The 13,308-nt window shown below is 65.3% G+C and overlaps 2 protein-coding genes across 8 annotated transcripts; both read left to right on the forward strand.

The window, feature by feature from the left end:
* The first annotated feature begins 978 nt into the window (after positions 1 to 978).
* Positions 979 to 8,104, forward strand: MATK (megakaryocyte-associated tyrosine kinase). Of its 6 annotated transcripts, none has more exons than XM_082718878.1 (14): positions 1,127 to 1,242; positions 1,748 to 1,858; positions 2,599 to 2,658; positions 3,009 to 3,122; positions 3,235 to 3,350; positions 3,454 to 3,673; positions 4,231 to 4,324; positions 5,549 to 5,614; positions 6,346 to 6,445; positions 6,535 to 6,619; positions 6,708 to 6,781; positions 6,887 to 7,082; positions 7,477 to 7,563; positions 7,657 to 8,104. In XM_082718878.1, the coding sequence occupies exons 2-14, from the start codon at positions 1,853 to 1,855 to the stop codon at positions 7,894 to 7,896; spliced, it is 1,458 nt and encodes a 485-aa protein (XP_082575004.1). In that variant the 5' UTR covers positions 1,127 to 1,242; positions 1,748 to 1,852; the 3' UTR covers positions 7,897 to 8,104. The 6 variants fall into 6 exon arrangements, with proteins under 6 accessions (XP_082575005.1, XP_082575006.1, XP_082575004.1 ...); XM_082718877.1 differs by lacking the exon at positions 1,127 to 1,242 and adding an exon at positions 2,350 to 2,422 and having other exon boundaries at positions 1,789 to 1,858; positions 6,535 to 6,610; XM_082718876.1 differs by lacking the exon at positions 1,127 to 1,242 and adding an exon at positions 2,350 to 2,422 and having other exon boundaries at positions 1,792 to 1,858.
* Positions 8,105 to 11,103: 2,999 nt separating this feature from the next.
* On the forward strand, positions 11,104 to 12,916 carry RAX2 (retina and anterior neural fold homeobox 2). 2 transcript variants are annotated; one of them, XM_082735806.1, is made up of 2 exons: positions 11,104 to 11,732; positions 12,449 to 12,916. In XM_082735806.1, the coding sequence occupies exons 1-2, from the start codon at positions 11,259 to 11,261 to the stop codon at positions 12,785 to 12,787; spliced, it is 813 nt and encodes a 270-aa protein (XP_082591932.1). In that variant the 5' UTR covers positions 11,104 to 11,258; the 3' UTR covers positions 12,788 to 12,916. The 2 variants fall into 2 exon arrangements, with proteins under 2 accessions (XP_082591932.1, XP_082591931.1); XM_082735805.1 differs by having other exon boundaries at positions 11,194 to 11,720.
* The last annotated feature ends 392 nt before the right edge of the window (positions 12,917 to 13,308 follow it).

The raw sequence follows: 13,308 nt of genomic DNA on the forward strand, positions 1-13,308 counted from the left end.
CCCTCCCTCTCCTCCTGCCCACCGGCCTCGCTGGGGATAATCGGAGCTGTTGGGAGGGTCCCCTTCTGGAACTTTCCCTGTGGGCTTATTCTCTCCAGTATCAAGGGAGCGGAGAGATAGGAGGGGACTGCCCTTTGGGTTGAGTCATACAGTGTTGATGGTGGGTTTCGACAACTGTGGATTCTAGAACCTCAATACATACAATTTCCTAGTTTTTGTTCTAGAATGTTCCATCATAGGTATGTTTTGCAATTCTGTAACTGGGCCTCTGTTCTGAGAAGTCACATGATGCCTTGGAGCCGGACACTTAGCCTTTGGGGCTGACAGAAGATTGAACGCGACTCAGGCTCCCTGGGCGTCCTGGGCCCTCACGCACCTCCTGACGAGAGCCGCCCTTGTCCAACGGACTCGGCCGGCAGAAGCGGAGCGATCGCTGGGCTGCGTGCCCCGGGGGCCCGTCCGGCGCCCAGCAAATGCTCATCAAACCGTCGTCTGAGGTCGAAGCCTGCGCCGCCGGCCCTAGAACCCCGGGCAGAGCGGGGCTGACCCCGGGCAGGCTCCAGCAGGAGGCCTCCGGTTCCTCGGGTCCCCCTAATGTTGCTGGTGACCCTAACACACCGATGACCAGTGACATTCTTGAGCAATCGCTCCGCGCCAGACGCCAGCACCAACAACCTTCTTGGCAGAGGAGGTGGATGAGAAGGGCATATCGCAGTCCGAAGTGTCCGAGGCATAGTGTGGGCTCTGCGGCTTGCTTATCGCCCCAGACGGGCAACTCACTCTCCCTATTGCCCGCAACTCCTCCGCCCTGTGCGCTGCACCCGCTCCGCGCTCCAAGGCCCCTGTTTCCCAGGGTGGACGGGGTACGCGCCCCGCGGCACGGTGCCAGGGAGCGGCGTGGAGCCGGCGACAGCCCCGGGCCCCCGCCCGGGTGGGGCGGGCCGCGCCGGGGGCCTCAGGGGCGGGGCGGGGAGGGGAGGGGCCGGCGGCGGCGGTGGCGGCGGCGGCGGCGCGCGGAGCAGACCGCAGTGCGGCCGGCGCTAGGACCTGCGGGGGCCTCCTGGGCCGCGGCGCCTCCCGCTCCCCCGCTCCCCCAGCCCTCCTCCCCCCACCCCAAAATGAGGAAACGGAGCAACTTGTTCCAAGTTGTGCAGCCAGGGCTGCCTCGGGGTGCGCAGCCAGCGCGCGGGGGCCCTCCTGGGTGTGGGCGCGGGGCGCGGCCCGGGGGCGCCCCCTGAACAGGTGAGCGCGGTGGCTGGGGGGGTGGAGGGGAGGGTGGGGTGAGGGGAGAGACTGCGGGGCAGTGGCGGGGTGTCAGGGGGAACCCCGAGGGCTCCGGGGGCGTCCCGGGCGTGCGGTGGAGAGGCCGGTGTGAGCGCGAGAGTGCGCGTCTGGCGTGCGCAGCGGGTACGCGGCTGGGGTAGCGGGTGGTTAGAGGCGATCGGGCGCAGGGTGGGGGTGTTTTTCTGGGCGCGAGTGTGCGCGTCTGCAAGCTCCCGGGTGTGTGTATGCGCGCGTCCACGTGGAGGGATGTTCGCGTGTGGCCGAGATGCGTGTGCGCGGCCCTGCGTGTAGCTCTGCGTGCGGGGGTGGCCCAGTGGCCGGCGCCCCGCGGCTCCGTGCCCAGGTGTTCAAGTGTGGGTCTCTGTGTGCGCTGGGGGGGTGGGGGACAGGTACACACATTTCTGGATGTCTGAGAGTCTGCCCGTGTGTACACATGTGTAGAAGTGTACACACCTGTCTCTAGGTGAACGTGCTTTTGCTTGCATACCCGCGTGCCTGTGGGTACCTGTGTCCACCTGTGTCCAAGCCCCATGTGTTTCTGTGTGTGCTCGTGTGTACATGGATCAGTATGCGTGTGAGTACACATGGGGCTGGGGGTTTATGGGGGTAATACTGGAGGGTCAGAGGCTCATCCCCCTCGACCGTCCCCACTGCCCAGCCACCGGCTGTAGGGTCCAAGGAGGAGGAAGGGGGTGGACAAGCCCCTTCTCCAGCAGCAGTAAGAGACCGTTTGTCTGTCCTAGGTTGGTGTTGGGACTGGGGGGCATCAGAGAGTCTCTGCGGATGGCCAGAGGAGCCCAGTAGGGCTACATGCCCCCTCCCCCATGCCCTCCCGGCCCCACCCTAGGTTCAGAGATACTTGGGAATGACCTTGAATCACCTTCTGTTTCCTCACCGTGCCCCTGCCCACTTATCAGAAAAGAGGAAGAGCCAAGCTCAATTAGGTGGCACCCGGTCCCCACCCACTGTGTGGCCACTGGGGCCTGAGCCAGCAGGCACTTCTCCCCTCCCCACCCTATGGCCACTCACTCTGGGCCCACCTTATGGCCCCGTTGCCCTTTCGGGACAATGGCGGGGCCGGACTCTATGGTTTCCTTGCTGATGTTCCATGGCCGTGACTGATAAGGAACTCCTGTGGGTAAAGACCACCTCCCCAGAGAGGCTTTGGGAAGCCACCCCCTGGAGCCCCCGATGGGGATGCCCTCCCGCCCTTGCCTCCCCCTGGCCTGGGCAGGAAGTGGTTAGTTAGTAATGGCCCTGGGCCCCAGTCTGCCTCAGATTGGGGCTCTCCAGCTGCTCTCTGCCCGCCCCCAGGTGAGCCCCTGCTTCCTCCGTGCCTGGCGTCGGGCGTTCATCTCAGCCAGGATGCCAACGGTGAGTACCCCCAAGCCAGGCGCTGGGGTTCTGGGCCATGCTCCACCAGGCCCACAGCTGCGGGACCTCATTCCCATGTCGGGGGGTGGGGGCTGTCCTCTGGGACTCAGGCCCCTTCAGCCAGTGCTGCACACTTTTTCACTGTCACCTGATGCTACCTTTCTGTCACCTTTTCTTCCTGACCTTCTGGTTTGGGACCCGGGGTTTTTGAGTGAGATTTCTGCCCTGGCTGCTCCCTCTGGATTCTGTCTCTGCCCTGCTGTCTTTTGCCCAATTTCTACTTCTTTCCCTCCCTGGGCCTCTCCTTCATGCCCCTTTGTCCCTCCCCCACCCCTTCCCCCACCTCTCAGAGGCGCTGGGCCCCAGGCACCCAATGCATCACCAAGTGTGAGCACACGCGCCCCAAGCCGGGAGAGCTGGCCTTCCGCAAGGGCGACGTGGTCACCATCCTGGAGGCCTGCGAGGTGAGTGGTGACTGGAGGGCCTGGGCGCGGGCGGTGGGGTGTGTCTCTGCCGGGACCCGGCCCCCCCATGCCCCCATGCCCCCAGCCCCGACTCCTGGCTCCCTCCCTGCAGAGCAAGAGCTGGTACCGCGCCAAGCACCACGCCAGCGGGCAGGAGGGCCTGCTGGCGGCAGGGGCGCTGCGGGAGCGAGAGGCCCTGTCGGCCGACCCCAAGCTCAGCCTCATGCCGTGAGTCTGGGGACGGCCCGGGGTGGGTCTGGGGACCGCCCGGGATGGGCAGCAGGAGGGCTGGGGCGGCCTGGCCCCAGCGTGCCCTCCCGCCCGGCCGCAGGTGGTTCCACGGGAAGATCTCGGGCCACGAGGCCGTGCAGCAGCTGCAGCCGCCCGAGGACGGGCTGTTCCTGGTGCGCGAGTCCGCGCGGCACCCCGGCGACTACGTGCTGTGCGTCAGCTTCGGCCGCGACGTCATCCACTACCGCGTGCTGCACCGCGACGGTCACCTGACCATCGACGAGGCCGTGTGCTTCTGCAACCTCATGGACATGGTGGAGGTGTGGCTGCCGCAGGCCCCGCCCCTTCCGGCCCCGGGACCCCGCCCCTTCACCCGGCCACAGAGCCGCACGGTCTGCACCGTGGAGGCCGAGGGACCCGCACCCCGCAACAACCTCCACTCGATTCGGGGAACTGCTTGGCCCAGGACACCCAAAGCTGCCTGCTCAGCCCCAGTGCGGGAAGGAGCAGCTGTTCCCCGCAGACCATCAGCCCTGCAGCTGGTCTGGGTCTCCGGGTCCACCTCTAGGGAGGATCTGGGGTGCTTCCTCTGGGCACCCCTAGGAACCTCCCTGTCGACACTAATCCACAGACCACCGCCCCACCTTCCCCAGGATCCTCCTGTTTCCTAGCTTGGATCCTTTCCGTTCCCATGGAAACCAGTCCAACTCCCCGGGTGGGAAGCGAAGCCGTTCTCCCTGGCTCCTGCCCGCCCCACTCAGAGAGCCCCCGCTGGGGAGGGCACAGAAGGCAGGGGTTCCCTGCCAACACCCCCCCGCACCCCCCCGTGGAGGGGGGCCAGGCTCACCGCTGCCTCTGCCCCAACCCCACCCCACAGCACTACAGCAAGGACAAGGGGGCCATCTGCACGAAGCTAGTGAAACCCAAGAGGAAGCAGGGCACCAAGTCGGCAGAGGAGGAGCTGGCCAAAGGTAGGGCCCTCCCCCTCCCCAGGGGCCCACAGCCAAGGCCACGTTGCATGAGCATGTTGCTGTGCTGGCACTGTGAGCGAAAGACCTGGGGCAGCCCTCAGGTCAGGCAAGGGCACCCACAGACGCCCACCAGCCCACAAGGAGCGAATTCCCACCCCTGCTGCTGCTTCTGTGTCCCCATCATCCGCCCTGTCGCCTGGGCCAAAGACCTGAACCCCAGCCCCAGCCTGGCCTCAGACCATCCCACCAGACCACCTCTTCCATGGGACCCCTGCCTCTGGGCCCCCAGAAGTGACTTTCTACCATGAAAGTCCACCCACGTCGCTCTCCTGCCTTCCAGAACCTTCCCTTGTGGCTGAACCATCTTTCTCCGTTCGTCTACAAACCCTTCCTCTTTGCTTGCCTCCTGGTTTTCCTCTCTGGCCTCTCTGCTATGGTGCTTTCTGTTCCCTCCACCTGAAGTGCTCCCCTACCCCCCAATAATGAGATCTTCCATGCTCAAGGCCCTGAGCAATGCCCCCTCCCAAGGCCACTCCTAAACCTGATGATGGTGTCTGTCTCTCCCGGGAAATCTGGATGATTCGGGGATGGCCTCAAGGGGAAGCTGGTGTCCCTGTCCATGGCCATGACTAAGGGCTCGTGATTTGGAGGGGGGGCTTTGGGGAGGAAGGGGAAGGGGACTAAAGAACCTACTAGAGGAGAGAGAACGGGAGAACACAGGCATGTTTGAGACAGGGAGTCAGGGAGGCTGGACCCCAGACCCTTTAAAGCACTTTAGAGCACTGGAAGATTCTAGAAGATTCTGGAAACGTTGCCAGAAGATTCCAGAAGCTTTACTGGTCCCCGTGTCTCTTGTATTTTTTGGTGTGTATCCTGGGTGGCCAGAGGTACAGGATTTTAAAGGGAAGAGCCTCTGGATATTTGGAGGGACACAGTGTTCAGGTAGAAGTGAGAAGGGTAGCCCTAAAGGGTTTGTCAACATCTCCCCCTGGACCTGATGGGGCATTCCTGGAGAGCAAGCCTGGGGTCCACCCCTCGGGGCAGACTGGCTCGGCTGCTTTCCAGCACTTGACTACAGGGCTGGGAGTGGGGGGGGTCTCAGGCCGTTGCTGGGAGCAGCTGTATGTGTGCCCTGGCTGGGACGCAGCCGGGGACCGCACCTGGCTTCTCGGCAGGTGGGGCCCATTCCCCCGTGACCCCGTCCCCCACCCCCTCCCCCCACAGCTGGCTGGTTACTGAACCTGCAGCATTTGACGCTGGGCGCACGGATTGGAGAGGGTGAGTTTGGAGGTAAGTGGAGGCCTCGGTCAGAGGCTGAAGGGGGGAGGGGGGCGTGTTCAGGTTTAGGAATCACTGGGGGGTGAAGTAATTCTTCCCCCCGTTAGCATCTGCTCTGTGAGGGGCTGAGGTCAGCCCCGGGAGGCGCTCGGCGGTGGTGCGTGATGCCTTCACCCGTCCAGGCCCTGTGCTTGGACGCCTCTCCTGGGAGCTGTTCCCCTGGAAGGCTCTGGGGCTTACTGAGGTCAGGGGTCGGCTTCCCTTCTCTGTAAAGGGCCCGAGGGCACCTATTCCAGGCGTTTGGGGCCAGACAGTCTGAGTCCGTGTTCAGCTCCGCCTTTGCGGCAGGGAAGCAGCCGCAGACACAGGTAGATGAACGGGCAGGGCCGTGTACCAATAAAACTTTATTTGCGGCCTGACACGGGAGCGCCCTGTAATTTTCCTTTGTTGCAAAGTAGTATTCTTCTTTCAATTTTTTTCCCCAAACATTTAAAACACTAAAAGCCACCAGAACTTGGGGGCCCTAACCGACTGAGCCGCCCAGGCGTCCCTGAACTTGGGGGCCTGGCAGAAGCGGGGTGCCCTCTGACAGGATAGGATTTGGTCCCCGAGCGGCACATGCTTCGCGCTTGTCTCCGATCAGCTTGTGGGCGTGAAGGGTTTCGGGGCCTGGGGCCCCGCAGCGGTGTTGGGGCGCGTGGGGTCGGGGTGGGTGGGCATTCCTACGCCCGTTCTCCCCCCAGCGGTCCTGCAGGGCGAGTACCTGGGCCAGAAGGTGGCCGTGAAGAATATCAAGTGTGACGTGACCGCTCAGGCCTTCCTGGACGAGACGGCAGTGATGACGTGAGGCGGGGGCGGGGCGTCGTGGGGGCGGAGCGTCGTGGGGGCGGGGTCTCGGCCGAGCTCTCACGCCCACCTGCCGGCCCCCCCAGGAAGATGCAGCATAAGAACCTGGTGCGTCTGCTGGGCGTTATCCTGCACCAGGGGCTCTACATCGTCATGGAGCACGTGAGCAAGGTGTGGGTGAGGCCTGAGGTGCCCTCGGGGCCTGGGGGGGGCCGCCGAGCAGCCTCGAGCCCCCCAGGCCCATCTCCCTCCCCCGCAGGGCAACCTGGTGAACTTTCTGCGCACACGGGGCCGGGCCCTCGTGAGCACCCCCCAGCTCCTCCAGTTTTCCTTGTGAGTGGGGCTCCCGGGGCAGGGTGGAGTTGGGGGGGGCCTCCAAGGTCAAGGGGACACTGAGGCTCGGAGCCACCCCCGCCTCGGGCTCCGCCCCCTCCCCAGGCACGTGGCCGAGGGCATGGAGTACCTGGAGAGCAAGAAGCTGGTGCACCGAGACCTTGCCGCCCGCAACATCCTCATTTCCGAGGACCTGGTGGCCAAGGTCAGCGACTTCGGCCTGGCCAAAGCTGAGCGGAAGGGGCTGGACGCAAGCCGGCTGCCCGTCAAGTGGACGGCGCCGGAGGCTCTCAAACACGGGGTGAGCCCCCCACCGCCCCTGCGACCCTCAAAGCCCTGGTCGCCCTGCTCTGTGACCCTGGGCACAGCTCTCATTTGCTCTGGACCTCTCTTAAGGGAATGGCTCTGCCGCCCCAGTGAGCACTTGACCCACGGTCGTCCCCTTTTAGCTTACATTTGGCCTCTCCCTTGTGTGAACCCCTCTGGGCCCGGGTTTCCCCATTTCTGAAACAGACAGGCTCTCTCCTGGGCCCGAGAATACCAAGGACCCCTCCCTGCACTGGGTCTGAGTCCCACTTGGCTCAGGGAGGTTCAGAGGGAGTCTGTTGGGAGGCGACCAGAGAGTGAAGGCGAGCCCAGGAGGACTGCCTGGAGGAAGCTGGGGCCCCTCCTCACCCTGATCCTGGGCCCCACAGAAGTTCTCCAGCAAGTCGGATGTCTGGAGTTTCGGGGTGCTTCTGTGGGAGGTGTTCTCATACGGCCGGGCTCCATACCCCAAGATGGTGAGTGGGGCCTGGGGGGAGGCTCTGGGCTTTTTGCGGGTCTGACGACTGTAGCCCTGACCCCAGCCACGCCGTTGTGCCCTCTTCCCACAGTCGCTGAAGGAGGTGTCTGAGGCCGTGGAGAAGGGGTACCGCATGGAGCCCCCCGAGGGCTGTCCGGGCCCCATCCATGCCCTCATGGGCAGCTGCTGGGAGGCTGAGCCTGCCCGCCGGCCACCCTTCCGGAAACTGGCAGAGAAGCTGGCCCGGGAACTGCGTAGCGCGGGTGCCTTGGCCCCAGCGGGGGCCCAGGACGCGGACAGTTGTCCCTTGCCCCGAGGCCAGGAGCCCTGACGCTGCCCACTGGGGCCTCGGGCCCCAGAGGAGAGAGTGAAGGGCACGGTGTGGGGGCACGGCCAGGCCTGAAGAGGGTCAGGTCCGGTGAGTGGCCCATCTGGCTCGCAGCAGGGGCAGGCACCCACAGGGGACTCCAGGCAGCCCGTGGGCACCGCGGACCGGGGAGGCGAGGGGTCAGCCCTCCATAAAGACTGCTTTCCAAGGACAGCCGGTGTCTGAGTCTCTCTGCGGCCCTTGGCGTCCTGCACCCCATGGGACCCCCTGCCACCATCGCTCAGCCCGGGGCCGTCCGCCTGCCCGGTGTCTACCCACTGAGAGCCCTGCCCAGCCGGGATCTTGCAGCCACTGCAGGGACACAGGTCTCCAGGGATGGAGCCCGGAGACCCCCCAGGCCCTTATCACGACCACCCCCGGACCTACTTAGGACCATGATTCCTGCTGTGGTACCCCCACGGCCACCGTATTGGGGTGGTTCCTCCACCGCCTCTGCCTCAGCCCTTGCCCGTCAGGGTGGGCAAGCGGGAGCCCGGGAGGGTCTCACCCCGTGGTGCTTCCAGACCAGTGACTCCGGGGGAGACTGGCTGCCAAGTGTGGCCCTGCCCCTGTGTCCACACCCCACGCAGAATTTGGGACTCGGGCTTGGACCCCCAGGTTCTGAGCCTTGTGGCCCTGACCGGTGGTGACCAACCATCCGACCTGAGAGCATTTCCAGGATGAGGGGGACATTAGTGCTACACGTTAGTGCATCTGGTGAGCGGGGGAGGGGGTCCCCCAGCCTGGGCTCCAGCAGCCCCGCTATGAGCCTGCATCTTTTTGGGGTGGCAGCGGGGATCTGAAGGCTCACACCGGCCAAGGGTTCTGCGCGCACAGGCTCAGTTACTGCTGTGACTGACTGTCACCCCCAGCTCAACTGGTGTTTCCATCCAGCGAAGCTTCTAGGATGCCTCGAGGGGTCTCTGGCCAGGCTGGGGTGGTTCTCACCCCAGAAACCCCCGAAGCTAGGGCTGGGGAGGGATGGGCCAGACCACGGCACACCTTCCCCCTTTGGCTGGTCCACCTCCAGCTGAGGCTCGGGGACTTTCACAAGGTCACACTGAACGCCTGTGGTGCCCCCCAGAAGCCTTCCCCACCCACTGGCCTCAGTTTCCCCACCAGCACCTGAAGGGGCTTCGGGATTCTTCCTGGGGGAGAAACAAGGAAGGGAGGCCAGTGGGGCTGAGCGTGGCCTGACCACGCAATCCCGCTGGAGGGGTCGCGTGGCCCCGCCCCGCCCCTAATCCTGTCCTCTAAGCTGACGCAGCGTCTGCACCTTCAGCCCAGGCCGCTAAGCCACCAAAGCCCCAGCGCCCAAGGCCCAGATCCCTCTTGCAGCCTCTTAACCCACCCGGGGCCAATTAGCTAATTGGGGCCTGAGAACAGAGCAGCTCGTTAGTAATGAAGCAATTACAGACTTAGGGACCCCCCCGCCCCCGCCTCCTACTGCAGGCCTCGTGTCCCCCGCTCCAGAGCCTGGAGCCCACCTCAGGGCTCCAGACAGGGCAGCTGGGCTCACAGGGCCCCGGGGAGCCTTGGGAAGCACCAGCCAGGCCTCCCGCCTGGGCTGAGGGTGGCTGGGGGCCCCTGCCCGACTTCCCCCACTGCTGGGCGCTGAGGCCCGACCCCCTTCCTGGCCCTCAGCAGGAGCCACAGCTGGTTCCTCATCCAAGGCCGTTAGTGCGCGCAGGTGGACCCACTCCTCCGGGGCCTGGCGCCCCGCTCACGGGGGTGCCCACAAGCCTGTCTCTCCTTCCCGCGCCCCCTCCCTCCAGAGCCAACACCCAGGCAGGGGCCCCCTGTCTTCCTTGCATTGCTTCCTGGTCCGTACCCGGGCCTGGGCCTCCCGCCGCCCTCCGCAGAGACAGTCTCCCTCCTTGTCCTCCAGGTCTCTGAACCCATCAGACACTTTCTTGGCCTCACCTTAACCCCCCAACCCCAGATTCCCCTCCTCTTGGGCACCAGGCTCTTTGGGTGGGCAGGGGACGGTTGGGCAAGCCAGCCTCAGGGCCTTCCCCTGGGACCAGCTCTGGCTCTTGGGCCACTGCCTCTGGGACAATCTTGTCATCCCCTGTCCCCAAAATGGGGGCCTGGGTATCACCAGTGCCTCCCTGTTCTCCAGCTTTCTCCCGGAGGACTGTTCCTCTGTCCGTCCCCAGAGCCCTTGCCCTGACCGGGCCTCCAGCCGTCTCCCGGCCTCCCATTTGCCCACAATGGATGCGTCCATCCGAATGCCTCCCGCCCTGCTCCACAACGGTCCGTGGTTCCCTGGTGACCTCCCCTTCATGCAGAGCTGTGTCTCGCATCTCAGCCTTGGCCTCCACCCCCCATTCTGCTGACTTTCTCTAAAAGAGCAACCCCCCCTCTGTTCCCCCTCCCTCCTCTGCTGGGGTTTTCTCACTGGCCTTGGAAGCACCTGCCATGCTCTGTCTTCTTTGCGGATTGTCTGTCTCCCCTACTGGCATGTCAGCTCCAAGATGTGTTCTGTTCACTGCTATGAACAGTACCCAGGATACAGTAAGTGCTCAGTAGCATTCATTGAATGAATGAAGAGTGAACTTCTATTCATTCCTCAAAACCCAGCGCAAATGCCCCCTACTCCCTGGCCAGCTTGGCGTCTGGGGGAGCCAACTGGAACGGCCTTCCCCTGTCAGGACCTTGGCTTCCCCCACCCCTGTCACCACCTGTGCGTCTGAGAGGAAATTTCTGTGGCCCCAGCTGATAAACATAGTAGTGGTGGACACTGAGCACCTGCTGTGTGCCCGTAGCTGTGCAATGCTCTCTACTTGGCTTCCCTCCTTGCCCCGTGAGAGCCCCATCAGGTAAGTCTTGGTATCACCCTTCTACAGCTAGGGAAACTGAGGCCCCGAGAAGGGGAGGCCCTTGCTGGTGTCCTGTGAGGGGAAGTGGACCCAGGCCCGTGGCCACCCCACACACACACCAGCCTTCCTCCCCAGTGCCCGCCCTCTGCAGCTCAGAGCAGCCAGTGCCCGGGTGGGAGGGGCCGCCTCAATTAATCACCTCGCGCTAATCTTCCCCTTGCTGGACCCCAGCCCGCTCCCCGCCCCATCGGGCAGGGCCAGGCCAGCAGCAGACGGGGTGCTGGGCCTGCTGGGGCCGGAGCTGCGTGGATACTGGGGCCGTCGCGGGGCTGCTGGGGGCGGTGAGTACAGGGCAGGTGGGCACAGTGGCAGCTGGAGGTCCAGAGAGGCCCCACCCCAGGACGGAGGACAGCGGGGGCAGCCTCCCAGCCTCCTGCCTTCCTGGGGGTCCCAGGCTCACAGGGGGATGGACAGACAGACCAACCAAAGCTGAGCTGTAGGTTGATGGAGGCCGTCGGGGAGGGCTCAGGCGGGGAAGCGGGACTAGAGGTGGAAGGACAGACGCACGGAGAGGAGACGGACGGACGGACAGCAAGAGCATCCCGAAGGCTAGGGGGGCGGGGAGGCGGAAGGAAGGTGCATCCCCCACCCCGGCCCAGCGGATGCCGGGGGCTCCCCTGCCCTCCCCGGCTGGCAGTCCCTGCTGCTGCCTCACCGCCTTCCGTCCTGCTGCCGCCCGGCCAGGTGGGGCGAGGAGAAGCCATGTTCCTGAGCCCCGGTGAGGGGCCGGCGGCGGAGGGCGGGGGGCCGGGCCCGGGCGAGGAGGCCCCCAAGAAGAAGCACCGGAGGAACCGCACGACCTTCACCACGTACCAGCTGCACCAGCTGGAGAGGGCCTTCGAGGCCTCCCACTACCCAGACGTTTACAGCCGCGAGGAGCTGGCGGCCAAGGTGCACCTGCCCGAGGTGCGCGTGCAGGTGAGGGCGGCCACGGGCCGGGGAGGGGGCCAGAGCCGCACTGGGACCCTCCCGGTGTGTAGGCGTGAGATCTCGAAGCTGGGAAGGCTCCCCAGAGGAGGGGAAGTGGGACTGGGACCTTAGCGTTTGAGTAGGAGTTTTCCAGTTAGAAAGGAGAAAAGGCTGGGGTGTCTGGCTGGCTCGGCTGCTAGAGCACGTGACTCCTGATCTCAAGGTTGTGAGTTAGGGCCCCACACTGGGTGTAGAGATTACGTTAAAATAAAATAGAAAGAAAGAAAGGAGAACGGGTGATCTCTAGGCATCCAGGAGTGCGCGCTGAGCTGTGGGACAGGTTGCACGGGGGCCACTTGCCGCTGGTGCAGAGCCGGTGGCCGCGGAGGCCGAGCGCGGCTGAGAGTGAGCTCGTCGTGAAGGGCGTCCACTGCCGAGCTGAGCGGCTTGGACCCGGTGTCCGGGGCCAAGAGAGGCTGCGGAGCCTGAGGGGCTCGGCGGAGTGGCGAGGAGGGCTTAGCTTCGGAAGACTTGGGGCTGATTTGGTGGGGGGCTTGGGGGACCCTTCGAGACAGGTAACGGTATGTTGGCACTGCAGGTGGGAGGCAGGCCAGACGGCAGGCAGAACCCTGCAGAGCTGGGAGCCCCGAAGGCCACAGCGGGGTGGGGAAGAGAGGGCTGGCTCCTCCTCGCGGGTCCTCAGCTGGTCCTCTCGCTACCTCCAGGTGTGGTTCCAGAACCGCCGGGCTAAGTGGCGCCGCCAGGAGCGTCTGGAGTCAGGCTCCGGGGCTGTGGCAGCCCCAAGGCTCCCCGAGGCCCCAGGACTGCCGTTTGCCCGCCCCCCAGCCATGCCACTGCCCCTGGAGCCCTGGCTGGGCCCCGGGCCCCCGGCCGTTCCAGGCCTCCCGCGCCTCCTGGGCCCAGGCCCGGGGCTGCAGTCACCCTTTGGGCCCCATGCCTTTGGTCCAGCCTTCACGGAGGGCTTCCCCCTGGAGGAGGCATCCTTGCGGCTGCTGGCCAAAGAGCACGCACAGGTTCTGGACAGGGCTTGGCCCCCAGCCTGAGTGGGGCCCACCCAGCCCTGTCTTCTCCGCCTGTCCGTGGCCACCCGTGCTGGAGCCCCCACCCCCAGCCGGCCCTGCAGGGGGACGGGCACCATCTCAGGAACAAGATAGCCTGACCCCAGGCCTCGGTCTCCCCGTCTGCCAGACTGGCGTGGGGTGCACGGTGAGGCTCTGGGACAGCGAGGCCATGGCGAGCTGCACTCCTGCACCCACGTCCCCTGCCCGCGCTCGCCCTTCACAGCTGAGCCCCAGCCCTTGGGCCTCCTGCCCGCAGAGAAACCCCCGCTTTCACTCCGTGCGCCCACCGGGGCCCGACGCTTCACCCCTCACACGGCTGCTCTGTGGGGGGAGGAAACCGAGGCCCAGAGAGGCCAGGCTTGCCGACCAGCCTTCCCAGAACTCAGATGGACCCCAGGACAAGGAGGCCGCGGAGGGCAAGGAACAGGGTGCGACCAGGCTTGGGACTGGCCTAGGGTCCGCACGACAGGGGACCTCCCCATCGGACGCGGCAGCCGGGGTCA

The sequence above is a fragment of the Mustela nivalis genome (assembly GCF_964662115.1).
Source record: "Mustela nivalis genome assembly, chromosome: 1".
Classification (NCBI taxonomy): Eukaryota; Metazoa; Chordata; class Mammalia; order Carnivora; family Mustelidae; genus Mustela; species Mustela nivalis.

Coding starts and splice junctions, on each gene's coding strand:
- RAX2 (XM_082735806.1), top strand. CDS start 11,259: ATGGAGGCCGTCGGGGAGGGCTCAGGCGGGGAAGCGGGACTAGAGGTG. Junction 11,733..12,448: donor TGCCCGAGGTGCGCGTGCAG/GTGAGGGCGGCC, acceptor CGCTACCTCCAG/GTGTGGTTCCAGAACCGCCG.
- MATK (XM_082718876.1), top strand. CDS start 2,393: ATGGCCGTGACTGATAAGGAACTCCTGTGG. Junction 5,615..6,345: donor TGGAGAGGGTGAGTTTGGAG/GTAAGTGGAGGC, acceptor TTCTCCCCCCAG/CGGTCCTGCAGGGCGAGTAC. Junction 6,782..6,886: donor CAGCTCCTCCAGTTTTCCTT/GTGAGTGGGGCT, acceptor CCCCCTCCCCAG/GCACGTGGCCGAGGGCATGG.